Below are 20,125 nucleotides of genomic sequence, written 5' to 3'. Positions count from 1 at the left end.
GTTATGACCCCTTTTTTATAGCAAATTTGTAAAAAGCCAGCCTTTATAAAGAAATTAACTATACCTCAGAAAATATTCCTTAACTGCTAAGCTTTCATATATATAACTTAGTTCCCAAGAATACACCACTCTAATATCTCTATCTGTTATAATAACATAAAATTAAACTACTACTACCACTGCTATAATTCAACTTCCAATTTAGAGATCAACATTACATAAAATGAATTAACTATGTTTTTCTGCGTTTTGTTCGATTCACAATCTAATAACTCACTTATGAAAATTCTTACAATATTAGTACATTTTTTATGCATTAGCTGATTATCGGTGTGATAACAACGACTTAAAAAGCACATGATTAATTATATTTGTGATTAATATGAGCTTAACCCAAAAAACATACCATTACAAAATTGAGGAAAGAAGACAAAGGAATTGGGGGCCCTTTTGTAATTGGTTTATTATTTTGACGTTTCCATTCATTGTCAATAAGTTTGTAGGATTCAAATTTAAATTTCTGAAGTTGGAAACCTCATTAAACTAAGCACACACAAGTGTAAGTGTTTAAACTGGGGAACACGATTGTTTATCATGTTTCTTCTTTTTACGACTTTTACACTGTTTTCTGACTAAGATTTCTATAAATTATTACAAAGAGCAAATAAAGCAAAGTCCATTTGTTAAAAGTATAGCCTAAAATCCTCATTTGCTAAAGAAAAATATGCACACTCTTCCTTACGCCTAATCAAATTAACAATATCAAAGCCTTGATTATATTTACTCGTTATATTCCTCTCGTGTATTTTTTTTAATTAAATAGTAAAATTTGTTAAAGTTCTCCAATATTTTTCTTTGAAAATTTGAAGTTAATAACACGATGTGGAATATATTGTTGCAAACGGAGAAATTTTTGGAAAGCAAAATTAGAATCTAAACCAAAAAAAAAATAGGAGCTTTTCGTTGATTCTCTCTAAACTTCTTTCTTACTCTCTTTCTGTTTTGATTTTTTAAATTGGAGTCTCTTTCTATTCTGGTTCTGTTTTAGCATTAAGTCGTTTTATTGCCTAAATGCTTTAAAGTTGCAGCCTTCATCGTTAAGTTATGACTGATAAATCAATATAGGAGTGTGCCCTAATAAGTGCATACTTTTCCAAATCAAAATTATTACTCTCTCCTTCCCACTTAAGATGACCACATTCTTGAGTGACACGAGATTTTAGGATGTATTGTTAGGTGAAATAAAGTAGGGAGGAAAAAAGTACTTGAATATTTTAATGAGGAGAAAGGAAAGAGGAGGTTGTTTCCAAAATTGGAAAGTGGTCATTTTGATTGGGACAAATAAAAAAAGAAAGGTGACCATCTTGAATGGGACGAAAGGAGTACTATTGATTAAAATAAATAAATAATCTTATTTTCGTTCTTTCCATGGAAAAAATGGAAAATTTGTTGATTATCTTTCGAATTTTCAATTTTATGAAAAATCATAATTGACTCAAAAGTTCGTCATTTTTAACGACAATTAATCTGTAAAAATATGTACATATTAATTTAAAAGAAAAGAAAGAATAAGCGCACCTCGAAGAAACAAAAATAGAATAGTGTACATTTTAAGTAGAAAAATTACTCATAATTTTAAAAAAATTAGAACCAAGATTTACTTATATTTGTTTCTACTATCATCTTTTATTCGACCTAAATTACACTAATTTTTCCGTTTATCCAACTTTTTATCTCTTTCAATACGTCACCTTTAAATTAATTGTTTTGATGATATTTGTAATAAAAATATAATTAATTATAATATAATACATCATAATTAATATTTATTGAAACAAATAAAATTCTAAAAAAGATTGGACTATATCTTATTTTAATAATTAATTTTGACTGACAAAAAAACAATAAATTCCAAAAAAATAGCCTAATTTTATGCAATAAATTATCGATGACAAGTACAAAATTCAACAATAAACTATGTAAAATTTAATTTTTTTTTAAAAAGCTACTAATATAAAACATAGAGACCATTATTATTTAATTTATATTTTTTGTTGATTTTTGGTCGAGTACATGATTTTAATTTTGATTCGTAAGATAATTGTAAAAATTGAAAAATTATGATTATATATTTTAAATTAAAAAGTAAAAAAAATTATATGTATATAAATGATATATGACGTCGGACATTGCTCTAATAAAATGTTATAAACAGGCAGCGTGGCCTCGCTGAAGTAAGTAGACGAACATTTTTGGAACGGTTTCTACCAAATTCAGAGAGACAGAGAGAGAGAGAGAGAGTTATGGCGGTGGAGAGTTCGGATGACATCTACGTTCTGCCAGAAGATTGCATAGCCACCGCGCTTTCCCTCACTAGCCCTAAGGACGCTTGCCGTCTATCGGCTGTCGCCTCCACATTCCGATCCGCCTCCGAATCCGACGCCGTTTGGGCCCGCTTCCTTCCCCCCGACTATCGAGACATAATTTCCCGTGCTCTCGACGGTGGCGATTCACTTCTTGCTAAATTTCCTTCCAAGAAAGACCTCTATCTTCACCTCTGCGATCATCCGATTGTAATCGACGATGGCCGCAAGGTATGCCGCTTTGCTCTTCGATTTTTTATCGCACCGATGCTGAGATTTCTCTCGTTTTAATTGATCTCATTTTGGGCTGATTTTAAGTTTACGTGACTGAGTCGGAGCGACGATTACTATGATTATTTGAAGACGTGATTGAATTGAATTTAGCCTCATCAGAATTTTAATTATTAGGCGAAGCGAAATTGTACTTAATAAAGTATGCCTCCGGTTGGTGCAGTGTTGATTATACTTTCTTTCACATATATGAAAAATGATAGTCATTTTCTAGTATAGAACTCACACACAATTTTGTGGTTCTTATATTCTGTTTAAAGTCAGCTCTGATTTCTTGTTTCAGATTTGCATCTTACTCCAATTTGTTGTTTTGAGTGAATCCTTTCGAGTTCCCTTGCTATTTGATTCAATCGACTGATATATCTTCATAGTGTGATTGACCTTACAAGCTTGTAATGGCTGTAACACTTGCATCCTTTTGTGGTCTTTGCATCTGATATGTTTTCTGTATCATTGAACAGAGTTTCCAATTGGAGAAGCTGAGTGGTAAGAAATGTTATATGTTATCTGCAAGGGACCTCTACATTGTGTGGGGAGATACTCCTCAATATTGGCGATTCATCAGTCTCCCTGAATCCAGGTAAATTATCTATACCCTTATTATATGTAAACTCAAATTGGGCTGTTGTTGTTGTTGTCTTTGCTAAATGGGCGATGCTTGCTCATATTCATATTAGGTTTCCAGAGGTGGCAGAGCTCCTCGATGTTTGTTGGTTTGAAATAAGGGGGAAGATAAAGATGAGCATGCTATCTGGTGGCACTAATTATGCAGCATACCTTGTGTTCACTAGCAAGTCAAGGATATATGGATTTGATCATCAATATGCGGACGGTTATGTGGGAGTGAGCGGGCGCGAAAGTGAGAAACGTAACGTTTGTTTGGATCCAGATGGAGTGCAGAGGCATAGGTATCAGATTGTACCGAGACGAGTAGGGTGGTTCTACCACCGGTCAACTCAAATGCGAAACCCGGAAGCCATGCTGCCGGAGGAGGAAACGGAGTATCCGAAGCAGAGAGACGACGGGTGGATGGAGGTAGAGCTGGGAGAGTGTTTTGTAGAGGAAGGACAAGATGGAGAGCTGGAGGCAAGCGTGATGGAGGTGAAGGGAGGAAACTGGAAGAGTGGGATCATTGTTCAAGGGATTGAGATTAGAGCTAAAGAGAGAAAGTAGATAGATACAAAGTGTCTATGAAAATTTATTCTCATGCTAATCAATGTTCATAGTAAATGTCTGTAAGAATTTTTCATGTCGTTGTTAACGTTGTATTTTCATGTTGTTCTCTAACTTGTGCTGTAAGATTGTCAATTTGTCAGGTTGTTCTCTTGACTTGTGCTATAAGGTAGATCCATGGATATCATATCATATGATATTGTTGTGGAACAACTTCACTACTAATCTAAATCAACCATCAATATGCATACTATTCATGTAATTTCCTTCACCTCCAGGCTTTAGGGTTAGTTGTCTCTCTGGAAAAAGACACCATATTCACACCACTAGGGGCCGCGCATTAACAAACAATATTCATACTCATATTGCCAAATTTTGAGCCTAGATAGAGTTTAACTATCACAGTACATAGCTTTGCATAAAATTTCAAATATGCATGTTTTTTAGTTAATTTTTAATCTAAATGAGATTATTTCATTGTTTTCATTTAAATCCAAATTAGAAACCTCAAGTTTTTTCAACGATTTTAAATGTGATATAACAAGATTATTTGTTCCAGGAAATGCCTGCACGTGAAAAGAAAATGATCATGCCATTTTTCTTATTACCGAAAACTGAATTTGCAAGGTAAAGTCTTAAATGTTAATTCTGGAAATCATATGGAGTCAATTTGTTGGATTATAATGTGGAATATACTAAAAATGAGGTGGCTATTTCAACCATTCAAATCTAGAAGAAAATAATTTGATATTACAAAAAATAAGTCCGAACATAAAATAAAAATGAATACTTTTTGAAGGGCTATAATATAGTTAGAGCATCCACATCCGGGCTCTTGCCAAAGAGCACGGATGTAGGCCCGGACCCACTTTTATTAATTTTTTGCTCTCCGCTCTTCCCCAAAAGCACAACACCCACATTCATGCTCTTCCGCAAAGACATACTCAAGAGTCCCACCATTCTATTATTCAATTTAAATAAAAACATTTCCACAATATTAAAATGCATTAAAAATACCCGGAATATTATTACAAATTACAAAAAAAATTAAAAATTTCATAACTAAAGTCTTAAAAATTAAAAATTACATAATTTAAATCCTAAAAATTAAAAATTACATAATTAAATTCATAAAATTAAAAAACTCACTACTCGTGGCCGAATTTCGCCCAAATAGATGATGAATGTGTGTATTTATAGATGATTTTGGGATTAATTTTTTTTAAATTTAAAAAAAATTTCAAAAAAACGGTAATAAAACGGCTATATTTTTGGGAATCCGAAAATATTTTTTTTTGGTATTATTTTCGATTTTTAAAAAAAGAAAAGAAAATGCCAATGGCCAATAGAAAATTAATGCTTAGTTTTAATTAAAAAAATTAATTTTAATATTAAAAAAATAATCAAATCACAATCAAAATTAAATTTTGTGAAAATTATTTTATAATTAAATTTATAATTTTGATTTTTATAATTAATATATTTAATAATTTCATAGTACTATTTTTTATTTTTATTTTTAGAGAAAGAGAGAAAGAAGAAATGTTGAAAAAATGAAGTGAATAATACTCCCTCCGTCCCCGAATAAGAGTCGCTAATTTCCATTTTGGGTCGTCCCCCATTAAGAGTTACTCTTCATTTTTACCATAAATGGTAGTAGGCCCCACATTCCACTAACTCACTCCACTCACATTTTATTATAAAACCAATATAAAAATGTGGGTCCCACAATCCACTAACTTTTTCAACCAACTTTTCTCTACATTTCTTAAAACTCGTGCCCGGTCAAAGAGCGACTCCTATTAGGGGACGGAGGGAGTATCATTTTAGGTACTTGAAGTGAATGATATCATTTTAGGTACTCAAACTATAAGAAAATATCATATTTAGTACTAGATAAAGAAAATATCAAATTCAATACCTAGATATGAAAGTCCCAAAATGCCTTCATGCTTTGGGGGCATTTTGGGTGTAAAATTGTGATGAATAGTGAAAAAGTACCATAAATGTGATTACACCTTAGTTCAGGGACTACCCACGATATTTTTAAAGTTCAGGGGCCATTGGTGTGCAAAAGACATAGTTCAGGGACCATTTGCGTAGTTCACTCAATTAAAAAAAACTCACTACTCGTGGCCGAATTTCGCCCAAATGGATGATGAATGTGTGTATTTATAAATGATTTTGGGATTAATTTTTTTAAATTTTTTTTTCAAAAAAACGGTAATAAAACAGCTATATTTTTGGGAATCCGAAAATTTATTTTTTTAATTTTTGGTATTATTTTTTATTTTTTTAAAAAAGAAAATGTCAACGGCCAATAGAAACACGCAACGTCGCCCTGCTCAGCGGCACGTACGTGCTCTATGTATCGAGCAGAGCTGTGCCGTTGGCAAGAGCATAGCAGCGGATAGGGGCGTGTCATGCCAGCGGTACTGACGCCGTTCTCCGCAGCGAGCACCGCTGCGGATGCTCTTATATTTATAAACTACTACTCCATCTGTCCCAAAAAGATAATTGATATGACACGAGAATTATGATAAAATTGATAAAGTAAGAGAGAAAATGAGAAAAATAGTTAAAGTAATGTTTGTGGATAGTGAGACTCACTATATTAGTAGTGTTTAATGGTAGTAGTATAAGTTGTAAATAAGTTAATGTATATGTATAATAAATTATGACAAATTTCCAAAAATAGAATGTACATATTTTTATGGGATGAACGAAAATGGAAAGGGTACATATTATTTGGGGTATTATTACAAAATACTGAAATTTAATAGAGCAGAAAATTAGGAGTAAACGGTCATTGATTATATTAATTTTGAATTAGAGAGTAATTGAGTTTCGGCGTTTTATAAAGATTGCTGTGTTTCCGCCAATGAATCCGACCGTTGGGACTACTTATCCGTTACTTGTAATTTTTACTAAATTCAACAAAGCAGACTTCTCCACTGTGTTACAGAAGAGAAGAGAAGAGAGGGAGAGAGAGAAGACTGTAGAAAAATCAGCAAAGCAAAGCAAAGCATTTGGGGGAAATGGTTGCACGATCCCCACCAAAGCAGCACCAGAAGCTGGCACCGCCCATCAGTCCCACTCTCCTACGAGAAACCGTTAACAAGGTCTCATTTTTTCATTTTTCTCTCCGTTTATGGGCTATTAAATTTACCTCTTCCATATTTTGCATTAATCTAACACGGTTTAGGAATCGTGTTTTTGCCCTTTTTCTAATTTTCGGTAGAACTGACAGAGTGATGTTTTTTAGCTGATGTGAGCTGACAATATCCGAATTTGAACTGGAGAAATTCTTTAATTCAACATTTAATCTTGAATTAATTTACTAGTAATTCACTTGCTTGTTGGATTATAAATCCAAAATCTGAAGTGGGTAAAATCTTGAATTCCATGTAATTCACATGTTTGCTGGATTATGTAGCAAATTGTGGATCACATGTAATGCATTGATTTCATTAGGCAGTTCAGAATAACATATGTGAAATGTCAATGTTTTGATGTGGTTTTATTTGTTTGATTTGAAGGTGGATCGGTGTATGGCTCGACTGCAAGAGCTTCAACACACAGTAACAGGTGGGACTAAACTAGTATCCGGATTGAGCTTGAGTCCTCGTAGTGGTAGAAACTGTCTACGGGCAAGCCTCCGCTGTAAACAGGAGTCATTAAGGTTACTACTTCCTTCTTCTATTCTCGTATGCATCTCATTGCCATAACCCTTTTCATGTCACAAACTTTATGAATATAATACAATAATACAACTATGGATAGGGATACGTTCGAACAAAATGTTTGAGATCATATAGAATATTGTTAGATGCAAGATAGTGATAATTGGTTATTTTTTCTGGTAGACTTTGGCTGATCCTATATGGAAATTTGAAGGCTATGAATAACATGAAATTTTAAAATGACAATTAGATTTGATTCCATTACTGAATGTGTTACTTCAAATCTTGAAGGTTAAAAAATGCTAATTCTCGAAGATCTCCTCCTGGAAAGCTGCCATCAAGTAAAGGTTGTTTGCTTTAACCTTTATCTCTCTCCCCCTCATTAGATCCATCAAAAACCGTATTTGGTCCGTCTCTAGATTTCACATCCTTTTTAAAATTGTACGTATGCAGAGGAATGGCGCAAAATGTCGTTGCCAGCAATGCTATTGGGAGAAACAGTAGGAGAAATCCTACAAGCAACTCAATTTGCAAGAAACGTAGTTGATGCAGTGTCCTCCAAGCCTCTAAAACCAGCAAACGATGATCCTAAAACACCAGTGACACAGAGGAAAAAGCAGGCGCCAGCGCTGGAGAACTCCGGGCTGCATGCACGTAGAAGGAAGGAGAAACAAGTCGTGCTGCAGAACGTGAGGTCAGAATCAAACAACGTGCCTCCTCTAAGACGAGCCAAGTCCAAGATCAACTTCAAGGTCTCGCCCTTGCAGAATCGAGAGTGTGACAAGGAGAACTGCCGGTACTTAGCTAATAGAGTCTCACCAAGGAATAGGCCATGGGTGAGGAAGACTGTCCTGTTTCCAAACCCTTTATTTTCGTCATCTCCCACATCACAACATCAGAAATTTGGCAAGACGAAGTCGCCCATGATTGCAAGGAATCGACAAACTCCACATAAGTTCTTGATCAAGTCTCCTCCTCCTCCTCCTCCTGCCTCGAAGTTCCAAGTGAAAATCAGAAGCCCTCCTCTCTGTATATCCCCAACACGAGGTAGTGGTGCTGCTAAGAAATCACCGAGGGCGTCATCAGCTGCAGCAAGGCTGCGGAGATCATTCTCGCCTTCGAGGCTGGCCAGCAAGCTGGTGTCACCACTGAAAAGCAGAAAATCCATGCCAAAGAATAGTGAGGTGATGATGAAGACAATGAGTGGATTGAAACAGCGTCCTACGTCTTTTTCAATGCGATTCTCCTCACCTCGGAGGATTTGAATGTACATGAATTTCTATGTTATCTGTGTTATAGATATCCTCTCAATGTCAGCAGTGTGCAGTTATTTAACTTTTCTCATAATATTTTCTTCCTAAATTGTGGAATACTTCCGTTTTTTTTCACATCTATTTTATTTTTTGAGTATATTATTACTCCATCTTCGTTTTTCGCCTAATTTATTTTAGTTTCATTGCATTAGTCCTTGCCCTTTGGGGAGGGATTTGTGAGTGAATCTGTGGGGTGGGATTTTGTACTAGTGTCCATCTAGCCCGTAGTGTATCTAAGCACTTAAATTATCAATTGAATTACACTACAAAGGTATAACATCTCCATTATAATGTCAAATTCGTCAAAGGGAGTCTCAATTTTTAGGCACCTAGAACATCTTTCTTGATCATATCACGATCTAAAATATGATCCACCGCCTAGTAACTTATTAAACATGAGTTAGTTTACTCTCGTCATTATTGACTATTCAACTTCTACATGCACTAAGAGCATCCACTATGGATAGGCGCGGCGGTAGCCGCGAGGCGCGGCGGTGGGGCGGCGGATTATAGTGGAGAAGGTGTCCGGCCCGGGGGTGGACGCGGCGAGGGGGGGGAGACGCGGCGGACGCGCGATAGCCGTGTGCGCGGCGATGTCGCGGCGAGGGGTCTATAGCCGCGCCTATAGGCGCGGCGGCTATAGTGGAGTGCACCGCCGCGGCGAATTCGCCGGTCCCGAGAAATCTCTCCTTTGAGCTTCTCTGCTGCTAATTTACTGGTAAATTTCTTCCTTACTATGTTAGAGCTGCTTGATTTTGGGGTTTATATTTTGCTAGCTGTGTTTCTATTCCACTATTTCTCGAGAGATATTTCCTGGGTTTTGTGTTATTAGCGTGTTGTTAGTATGCTAGCTTCTTCAAGGAGGAGAAGGAGGTGAAGGAGGTGAAGAAGAAGACGACGAGGAAGCCGACTCCGACACCGAGTAGGCGGTGGCGGATTTTTTAGTTGTATTTTATTTTACATATTCGTTGTAAAATTTTACCGGTTTGAAATACAACGAATATTCGGCCCTAATTTTCTATTTATTTATAATGCGATTATTTTAATTATAAAATTTTGGGGCTATTGGAAGTGTCCACTATAGTGGCGGAAATAGAATTTTGGGGCTATGGACAACAAAACTGGGGCTATAGACAAAAACTGGGGCGGGGCTATTGGGCGTGTCCACCTTATAGTGGACACTCTAAAAATTATATATGGACCAATCAACTAAATGATTTTATAGAATTTTTATCATTCTACAAATAGATTTTCATTATTGAGTAGTATTATTTCAGTACACAAAAACTATAGGAGTTGTGCAGGTTTTTTTTAATCTCTTTAAAATGTAGGGGCAATGATCTGATTTCTAATTTTTTTTCTTTTTTGGCAAATAAAAAGGTCAGGGAATTTCTGTCAAATCATGAAAAGAGTTTTAAGAACAGCCTGTGGACAGTTAGAATTCACAGAATTATGACAGTAAAATCCAGGTTATTATTGACTTACGAAAGCATGAGGCAAGAAGGTGTGTGAGTTGTGATTATTGATTTAAGAATCAAACAGGCATTTGAGATGCAAAAAGGTAAAGAGATTATAGATACAATGTACTAAGTTTCAAAAGTAAAATATAGACTATCATCATTGCATGTGTCACTGTATAACAAGAAATAATATCATGGAGACTCCAGTATAAGCAAGCAAGAAGCATTACACACACTGGTATAGAAATGAATAAAGTAGGTCGTTTTTCTTTTCAAGACATGTAAGAATTTCTCTTATTTTTCATGCCTCTCAGCTTGAGCGGACTCCAGACTACTTTCTTTTGTAGTGCTACGACTGTTGGATGCTTAGGCTTCCACGAGCCAGGGACCTGCGAAGGAGGACTTCCTCTAAATTTACTACTTCTGGGACCAATGGGTGTTGCTTCCATTTCTAAAGTTGGCACCTCTCGTGATTGTGGCAACGGTGAAGACGCTCTTGAAGTTCGCCAAACTCTTTGTGGATCCCAAACGAATGATTGCCGGCCCATCACATGGTCTGTCCTAATCATTCTAGAAGATGAATTTTTAAGTGGAGTTGCCATGCTTGAGTTGGATTCGGGCCGGAAAGTTGCAATTGAAGCCCTTCTTTTAGGCTGGAAAAATTGACCTGCTGGAGATGGTCTTACAGCAATGGAACCTCGTCTTGCTTTCATAATAACTTGCTTCCCCCTGTTTTCTCTCGGGGCATTCTCTTTGTCTTCTCTTACAGCAGGTAGATAGGACATAGACATACTCTTCTTGTTTGGAGGAGCTGGCGATGGAGCCGGTGGCATGAAGTTTGTGATTCTTCTAAGTGGCATCCTTAGTTTTGATGGGGCCAATGGTGGTTTCTTATTATCTGCTGTTGATGCCTTCTGTGCTTGGTTTGATGTTAAAGTTGACTGAGTAGCAACGGAGGCCAATGCTCTGTTTTCCTGTTTTAGCCTTGTTTTCCTTTCCTCAGCTAATTGAGTTTCGAGATCTCGAACCTGTTATGAGTAACCCAAGCACATAAGAAACCACAGCCAGCAAGGCAGCAACTATAGTCAGTATATGTTTAACGATTTGCACCTTCTCTTGAAGATTTTTGCAAATATGTTCTCTAGCAGCAAGCCGCAACTGTAAAGCCTGCACGTTATCCTGCAACTTCCTGGCTTCCTTCTCATCTTGTTTTGCCTTTTCTGCCTGTTTATACATTACAAAGCATAATAAAGAGCAAACGATCAGTTGGAAGGCTTCTTAATGCGTCCATATTGCAAAGAGAGTGGGCTAAGATTATCGCGTCATACAAGCTGCTTGTATTTCAAAAGCTCTGCATGATCTGTCTGTCTTCGGGCAGGCCCATGTTCAACTCCTCTGACACGGCTAGCGAAATTCAAGGAGCAAAGCGTTTCTCCAAGGTCAGCCGAATTTGGGCTAATTTGAACAAACATCAAAGTTTTACAATCTCCACCTGCATTGGAGTTCAACTTAGCATTAATACACCACTATGCTAGGATAGAAAGAAACAGGTTTCTCGAGAAACCACACAACTAAATCTTAACAGTCTAGTTATACAGACCTAGGGAACTTTGCAGCATATGAGTAAGCTTCGAATTCCTGTTTGTCCAAGAAATAAATTGATCAGGAAACAGCTTTGGAATAGTATTTAAGCTACACATTTAATTAGGGAAGCAGGATATGGTGTCATGCCTGTAAGGAACATGAGAATTCTTGGAGGCTAGGGCTGAGATAACATCACCAAGTGCCGATAAGGATTTATTTATGAATTGAGACTCCTTCAGTCTTTCGCCTTCAACTTCGATCCTACCAACTCGCTCACTTCCTGCCAGGTCAACCAGCCATAAATGGCTTCTTGTTCTTTGCCCATTGATTATATTTTCTCCAGCTACAGTTACCCTCAACAAACTGCAGTCATTAATTTGAAACACACTCAATCCCACTACAGTAAAAAATGGTATTATTCTGAAGTTAAGTGACTTCCTCCTCCTCATTTTCCCACAAGCAAGTCCATTTAAGTTATGTTATTAGCTTAAACAGCTAAATAACCAAAAAACAGAATAAGCTCATAATTACCAGTGAGACCGGCTACTGAACTCATTAGCATTGGTTGATCCAACAGATCTTACTTGACTTCCTGACTTAAGCAAACTCCAAACTCCTTCTGTATCATACACACGAGCTTCAACCAGTCCAGGGACTTCTTGAGTACCCTCAGCTGATTGTTTTATGTCCAACCTGCATACAAAATAGTTAGATACTCATCATCCATTTCCTATGAAGTTATTGTCAGATAAAAGCAAGTTAGGAGCTTACTTCTTAGCAGGTTGGTTCGAGTTCTCAACCAGAAGATCCCTTATCTTCTCATTGTAGACCTCCAGCATGCTAACAAACAATTCATATCTCATTATAGTGCTCCTTTCCTCAGATATCCTGAAGAGCTCCTTCAGGGTTCGATAGTTCACTCCTCTATTCTCTGATGTTCCTTCCATCGTGTATGTCTTTCCAGTGCCTGTTTGTCCATAGGCAAATATGCATACATTGTAACCATCCAAGACAGAGGTTACTATAGGCATAGTTTGGTCAAAGACAGCCTCTGCATAGTGGGAATGGATGGAGTTAGTAAAGCAATTGTTTTGAGAAGACGAAGAATAGCACATGTACTACTGTACCTTGGTTGTCCTCAGGTCCAAACACACGGTCAAATTTGAATTGCTTTTTGGAAGAATCAGAGCAAATGACCTGCAGCTCATTTTCCTGGGATGAGTCAAAATCAACAACTGATGTGGAGCCTTTCTCAATGTCATCTTGGTTCAGTGGCCTACACCTACAGAAAACCCTTATATTGCCTTTGAGTTCAATCACTTCATTGTAAAGCTTCTTTCTTTCTGAGGATTCTTGGAGATACTTCTTCTTAAGTAACTCACACTCTTCATGGTACTTATTCTTCAAAAGTTCATGTTCCACACCTAAAAATCAGATAAAACACGCATACAAAAGGTCAATCATAGGCCAAAAATTTCTCAGAGGAGGCATGAGGCAATTAAGAAGGGCGACCCACTCAGATTCTCAAGAGCAGTGAAAGCTTCAGAACCAAGTAATGAATCAATTGAGATGCCCTTTACTTCATTGCTCAGGCGCGCATGTTCTTCTCTGATACTCTGCAAGCATAGTGATAACAATTAGACGTAACACTGGAAAAAAAATAAAAACTTAAAACTAAAAATGTATGTGCCGTAAATTATACTTTACCTGTAGTTTGTTGGTAAGACTTTCAATTTTCCGAAAAATTGGAAGAGTCTGTGAACATGCTTCCTGACTATCATCAGAAGTAACACTAGTATGAGTATCCACCGAATTACAGTTTCCTTCACATCCTGAGCAATATCCGAAAGTAAAGATGGATAAGTTTCGAAACAAAATGCTAAATGGACTCTAATTATGTCTATAAAGAAAATTCCAAGATTTTTTCACAATTCATGTCAGTCTGAACTCCACTGAAATTGGATATTTTCCGGAAAAAAATGAACCGAATAAATCTGGAACCGCGTTCATCTCCCTCCCAAACGAAGGAAAACGCAGAATTAACCAAAATTTCGGTCAAGTTTTACAAAATTCCATAACCTAACTATTTCCGAAATCCAAAGTAAAAAAGAGAAAATATAATACCTGAATTTTGTTCTGGTATCTCAGCAGTTTGATCTGCAACATCATTTTCAATAAAACCCGCTCAGAGCCAATTTCAAATTCACTGCTTGACTGCAGATATATTGAAAACATTATATTCAACAAAGAATTTAAAACTGACCAGCATTACTAGGGGATAGAGTAATGGCCTGATCAAAAGTCGAACAGAGGATTTCCAAGGCTTTATCTGTAAAAGTGAACCCAAAGACAGAGAATTATATAATGAAAAGGAGCAGAGAAATCAAATGTGTATGGGAGAGAAAGAGAGATTACCGTCCATGATTGGAGTCAGAGTAAACCGTCTGCTGAAATTGAGTAGAGATCAGAGAGGTAGAACACAATAATGTGTGTGTGTGTGTGAGAGAGAGAGAGAGAGAGAAGAAGAGTGGCGAAAGATAGGTTGAAACGGTCGGATGATGTGTGCTGTATAATGTTTGAAAACAAAATTTTGAAATTGTTTGGATTGCGCCAATCAGTCGTAGGTATTAATCATAACGGCTATAATTGGATAATTAGAAAGCGCTAGATTGGGCAGGGTTGGAGCGTCAGTGACTGAGCGCAAACTTTTTGTGCTTCGAAACATTGAAATCTTAAAATTAATTCTTTCGCTTTTGAATCATGAAACTGTAAGATATTGCATTCCTTAAATTCTAATTGCGTATAGATTATCTGCACAATTTCATATCTTATTCAATCGATTAAAATAAAGATAATAATCCCAACTGGAAAAGTTTTCAATTAAACATATTATTCAAGTTGAATTATCGAGTTGACCGATAAAGTGTTTGAATTTATAGAAAGAAACTTAGCTTAACACAACCTGCTTCAGGCGGGGGGCTTGGTCCCTAGTTGTCCAACCCATTTGACAACCTGATAGACTATTGATCTATCAGACTAGAGCACCAACCATTTATAGTGAGACGAATAACAAGATAAACCCTAGTTGAGGATGCTAGGGGGCGATTTTCATCATAACTGGGAATGAGAATAAGTTTATACTTTATTTCTCAATGAATCAAAATACTATAGAATTCTAAATCCTAAACCTATCTTGCTAATCAAGCAAAATAATTAAAATAAAATATTAACTAAAGATAACTAACTAAAACAAAACATATGCTAAATCAAATAAAATCAAGAAAGGAATATTGAGGATGATCTTCGGCAAGATTTGCTAGATCGAGGACCCTATCAACTCCCTCACTCTGTTGAAAACCTTCTTGCCCTAAAGGTGTGTAATGAAATAAGAACATGAGTGTCTCGTCCAAGGTGGAAGTACTCTCAAAATCTCCAGGGTCAAAAATACGAACTCCTTCTGTGAAGACTTAGGTCGCGAAGTTGTAAATGGATTTTCAAGAAAAAGGTGGAGGCGGGGAACAAGATCAGATTTAAGGCAAGACTTGTAGCTAGAGGCTTCACACAAGAGGAGGGAATAGACTATAATGATGTGTTTTCTCCAGTAGTAAAGCATGCCTCAATTCGAATCCTACTGGTATCCAATCATCACACATCTCAAAGCTCTTGGCTCCAGCTTGCTTTGCCTGATGTGAGTATAAGCCATACAACCAAAAACTCTCATATTTGAGTAGTCCACAGCCCTTCCATACCACTTTTGATTTGGAGTATCAAATGCTATTGTTGAAGATGGACTTCTATTAATAAGCACTGCAGCCATACTTACAGCCTCCCCCCAGAACCTTTTAGTCATTCCAGAGCCAAACAACATGCACCTAACCCGCTCTAAAATGGTTCTGTTCATACGCTCAGCAACCCCATTTTGTTGGGGATTGCATGGAGCTGTCCTGTTCCTTCTCATCCCTTTCTCCTGCAGAAAGAGTCAAACTCATTGCTTAGGAATTCTAACCCATTGTTAGTTCTCAAGCACTTCAGTGAACAGCTCTTCTCAACTTCAACTTCTCTACACCATAAATCATTGTGGGCATAATCCAGTGGAGCTGCTGAACTGTGGATGCCCCTTGCAAAGGGCAATTTATTGCTTTTCCCGAGCACACATTGCTCACATAACCCCAGCTGTTCATTGGGGTTTCCCAGCTTGATCAGGCCCTTCTTAGCTAGTTCTCTGATTACTGCTTCCCCTAGATGCCCAAGCCTGAGATGCCAGGTTCTCAGATTCAAATCCTACACCAGGTTCACTGATCCAGCAATCACAGTAGCCTTCAGATAGTACAAGCTCCTTCTTCTTTCAGCCATCATGACAACCTTCACATTCTTAACAATATTCATGACTCCATCAGATAAAATGCAAGAGTAACCTGCAACATCTAGAACTCCAATGGAGATCAGGTTTATTTTAATCTCTGGGATAAATCTCACACCAGTGAGTAACTGAAGTTGAGTTGGGCCTGCCTCTCGACTCTAATGTCGAATGACTAGACTCAGGAGTAAGCAAGTGTGCACATATGAGAATTAATGCAAGGCTCGGTCCAGACACAACGCTCCTTAAATCCACTGGATCACTGGGTCCAGGAACTCAAGAGAACTACAGTGTTTTTGTCGTTGGACACACTCGACTCCCCTTCAAAAAATAAATCCCTCAACCCGAATACTATGAATTAGTATAGGGATGTGGGGTCGATCCCACAGAGATGGATTCGCAGGGTAGTGCTAAGAGACTATGGAAACAAACGGCTGCTGCCACGCAAAGGGGTTGAGATTTTAACAACCACTAGATCTAGGCAAGAAATGTAAACGCTAGACCTAGGACACAGAAAACTTACTGGAATCAGACATCAAATCCGAAAGACACAATCACTTCCTTGACTGAGTAAATAACTAACTGATTGAGACTAGGCAGAAAGAATAAAACATCGAGGAACATGATTCCAAATATAGCAAGTACGGTAAAAAGCTGCAGATAACAGATCAGCTCCAGCTAGCTTCGCATGCAAAGTTCCTAACAGATTCAGAAACGCAAATGCAGAAAACAGAGCATACTCCCAGATTCGAACAGAATATAGAAATTGAGATGCCGGAAACTTGCTACGAATCGGAAATAAACCAGATCTACGTAAACTAGGCGGAATGAAATGAAAACACGTAAGCTAGGCATGAAATTTAAACACTCCTGCTCAGAATCACGTCGGACACTTAATCCACTCCGGATCCAAGCAATCCAAACTCAACAATCAACTAAATCAACTCCATAACTCCGATTCTAACAGATCTGCTCCGATCACCGCCAAATTCAATCAATCAAGAACAATCTGCAAACAAATCACAAACTCCAGCAAAACCCAACCTCCGATTCATCCAAAAACAGAACCATTCTTCAGATCCAAACGAAAAATAGCAGCAAATAATCAGAAACCAACTACAAAAAAAAAATAAACAACTCCGACAATCCAACTCGAAATCAAGCGAACTCAACCAGCAAACCAGAAATGAACACAATAGACATAAGCGAAAGTAAAATCTGGAATAAAACAGGAAATATTGGTTAACAAAAGAAAACCGAGCTTCGAACAGCGAAGCTCGGCGGAATCAGTGTAAATAGCAACGGAAATGTAAATTGTTTCTTCGCCCTTGAACTAGGACGGTGTTACAACCCTCGAACCACTCTCGGAAAGCTAAAACGTGAACCCCAGCCAAGTGCTAACTAGAATCTCTCGCGAATTTGGAGTCAAGTGTGTGGAAAGGTGAATCGAGCAAGGGGCTGTTAGTGAGGCCTCCACCCGAGAAGGTCCATCCAGCCTGCATGCTTCTCCCTTTTATAGATGCGGTCATAGCCTTCTAGAGTTTTCGTAGAAATCCCTATTATACCCTTCAACTCCGAGGCTTCCTCCGTCTAGCAATTTTCTTCCAATTGTTCACCCTTTCGCCAGTTTCCTCTACTTCTATCCTGACTCCTGCTTCCAAACCAGTAGTATTCTTCACTTCCACCATATCGGATTCCTGTTTCACCTGAGTCTCTGACTGCCCAACCTCGTAAAAGCATACTTCCCTTCCGCGTGCGATCAGCAACCCTTTATTGAAAAAATAATCCATGTTAAAAACCTCAGGGGGCGAACATGTCTTTACCTCTCGGCATGCCTTATGGATCTTCATGATCACATTCCTCTGCAGATAAGCTCCGAGCAAGTGGCACGTGTATAGGTGCCGGGAAGGATTTGCAGTCACTTGATGGCAGGCTTGGGCTATCCAGTAGCCCAAGTGAACTCTTACCCCCGTAGCCATGCACCATGTGAAGTACAGATCGGCGGTAGTCAGAGCGTTGTTGGCTGTGCCCATTAAATTGTAACTAATAAAAGTCTGGGCAAACCTCAGGACCCTATTTTCGATGTGGTGTGCCTTCGAAAAGCTTGTTTTAAACTGACCCACCCTCGGGTGAGTCAAGAACTCCCATGCACTTTGCGCTTTGAATCCCGGCGTCATTTTCGGGGGACCAATCATCCTCTCGCTCCACAGGCCTTCATCGTCCTCCGTTCGCGTCTGCAAACCCATCCGCAAGGTCCATTCCCGGATGCTCATCGTATGTTCCTCACTGAAAAGTCTGAAATTAATGGAGTCGGCATCCAAATCGGTAGTGGACTTAAATCGGAAGGTGGAAAAGAATTCTCGGGCCAGGTCAATCGGAACCTCGGTAGTACTGTGCTTGAGCAACCAATCGAAGCCTATTGCGTCGATATAAGTCCGGAATTCATCGTTGCAAGCAATCGTTTTGAGCTCCGATGAGCTATACATCTTTCCGGACTTAGCGACCTTCCCCTCAGTACTCTTCTCCTTATAAATGGCCGTGCGTTTTGGGTCGTCAAACGTCCTCATTTCATCTAGCAAGCTGTTTGTTATCCACACTTCGGTTGGCTCAAAGTTGAATTCCTCTCCTTGTTCCTCTTCCGAGTCGCTGGACTCAGAAGGGCTCTCGGTTTCTGCGGCATATGGCATCTTAGCTGCCGACGGAAGCGTGGATTCAGTAGAGTTCCCTCTCGCCTTCTTGGTCGAGGAAGGAGCAATTTGTTTCCCCTTCCTTTTCTTCTCAGCCGCTTGGCGACGTTTCTCCTCATCACTCTCCCCCCCTGCCAGGTCTGGGAGAGTTCACCTGTTCAGATGCTGCGGTCTCTGGACCCAGCAATTCTTCCTCCGTCGGCTCCACAGTTTCATCAATCTCATCAATGAGGCTCCGGCGAGCCCGCCTCCTAGCATCTCTGGGGTTGACCGGCGAGTCGGTCTCCTCTGGGATCTCGGTCAGATCCACAATCAACTTCACCCTGGCGTCAGCGGGTTCCTGGCTAATTTCAGAATCGAGGGCTTCTCCCTCCTTGGACAACAATGGGGTTGCCCCCGAGATGTAAACAGGGGTCTCTACCCCCCTCAAATCCTTCTCTGACGTGTGCCTCAGTACCCACCGGTTTCTCAGGGGTATCCCCCTCCACATTTTGTTCAGAATTTAGGGCCTCGTCGCCCCCACCTTCACCAACTATAGGGGCTTCCCCCCCCACAGTTTCTTCCAAAACAGGGGTTTCCCCCTCAGAAACACTAACATCAGCAACAGAAACTCTTACTTCCTCAGACGGGTTCAGAACAACTTTCTCAACATATTCCTCACTAGCAAGTACGGGCTTCACCCCCTCAGTTGCAGAGTCTAATCTTGGTTCGCACATAGCCAACAATTCCAACCCTGTGACCAAATCTGAGTCGTCTTCACGATTCCCTGCGGTGGTTGGTTTCGGGCTAGGGGCCGTGGATTCTTGAATGTCCTCCGGTTGTGTGGTGGTCTCCGGAGCAACTGTCTCCTCTGGTATGGCAGTGGGTTCCGGAATGGCGATGGCTTCTTGAACGGTTTCAGGTTCGGCGACGGGTTCTGAGACGGTCTCCGGTTGTGGTACACTAGAAGACGGGGCAGCTTGTACGGATTTACCCATTACGGTTGCAAACATGGCGAATGCCTCCATCGCCTTCTCCGCACCCCCAAATTTCTAGAATAGCTCGGCCATAAACGCCGCCGCCCCAGAGTCGGCGGACCCTGAGGTGCTTCCGGTTCCTTGTTTGTTTTCCATGGATGTTGTTTTGGGGAATTTTTGTAAAGAATTTGGGGCGGAATTAGCAAATTAGGGTTAGAGAGAGTAAAAGGGGAGAGGAAATTGGGGATTTTTGTGTTT

At 38.9% G+C, this 20,125-nt stretch overlaps 3 protein-coding genes across 3 annotated transcripts; 2 read left to right on the top strand and 1 right to left on the bottom strand.

The window, feature by feature from the left end:
* Positions 1-2,226: 2,226 nt before the first annotated feature.
* On the top strand, positions 2,227-3,992 carry LOC121799687 (F-box protein PP2-B10-like). The gene is made up of 3 exons (XM_042199134.1): positions 2,227-2,594; positions 3,116-3,234; positions 3,332-3,992. Exons 1-3 carry the CDS (start codon positions 2,304-2,306, stop codon positions 3,825-3,827), a joined length of 906 nt encoding a protein of 301 aa, XP_042055068.1. The 5' UTR covers positions 2,227-2,303; the 3' UTR covers positions 3,828-3,992.
* A 2,785-nt stretch (positions 3,993-6,777) lies between these two features.
* On the top strand, positions 6,778-8,909 carry LOC121799681 (probable microtubule-binding protein TANGLED). Its single transcript, XM_042199120.1, has 4 exons — positions 6,778-6,949; positions 7,367-7,509; positions 7,802-7,857; positions 7,964-8,909. Exons 1-4 carry the CDS (start codon positions 6,866-6,868, stop codon positions 8,773-8,775), a joined length of 1,095 nt encoding a protein of 364 aa, XP_042055054.1. The 5' UTR covers positions 6,778-6,865; the 3' UTR covers positions 8,776-8,909.
* Positions 8,910-10,393: 1,484 nt separating this feature from the next.
* LOC121799671 (kinesin-like protein KIN-14S) lies at positions 10,394-14,530 on the bottom strand. The gene is made up of 13 exons (XM_042199111.1): positions 14,283-14,530; positions 14,131-14,196; positions 13,992-14,024; positions 13,575-13,699; positions 13,384-13,483; positions 12,995-13,291; positions 12,639-12,918; positions 12,399-12,560; positions 12,015-12,230; positions 11,884-11,921; positions 11,612-11,775; positions 11,394-11,507; positions 10,394-11,311 (listed from the first exon to the last, which is right to left on the bottom strand). Exons 1-13 carry the CDS (start codon positions 14,287-14,289, stop codon positions 10,556-10,558), a joined length of 2,358 nt encoding a protein of 785 aa, XP_042055045.1. The 5' UTR covers positions 14,290-14,530; the 3' UTR covers positions 10,394-10,555.
* Between the last annotated feature and the right edge of the window lie 5,595 nt (positions 14,531-20,125).

The sequence above is a fragment of the Salvia splendens genome, chromosome 1 (assembly GCF_004379255.2).
Source record: "Salvia splendens isolate huo1 chromosome 1, SspV2, whole genome shotgun sequence".
In the NCBI taxonomy this organism is placed as follows: Eukaryota; Viridiplantae; Streptophyta; class Magnoliopsida; order Lamiales; family Lamiaceae; genus Salvia; species Salvia splendens.
This window is presented reverse-complemented; position numbering and strand designations above follow the sequence as displayed.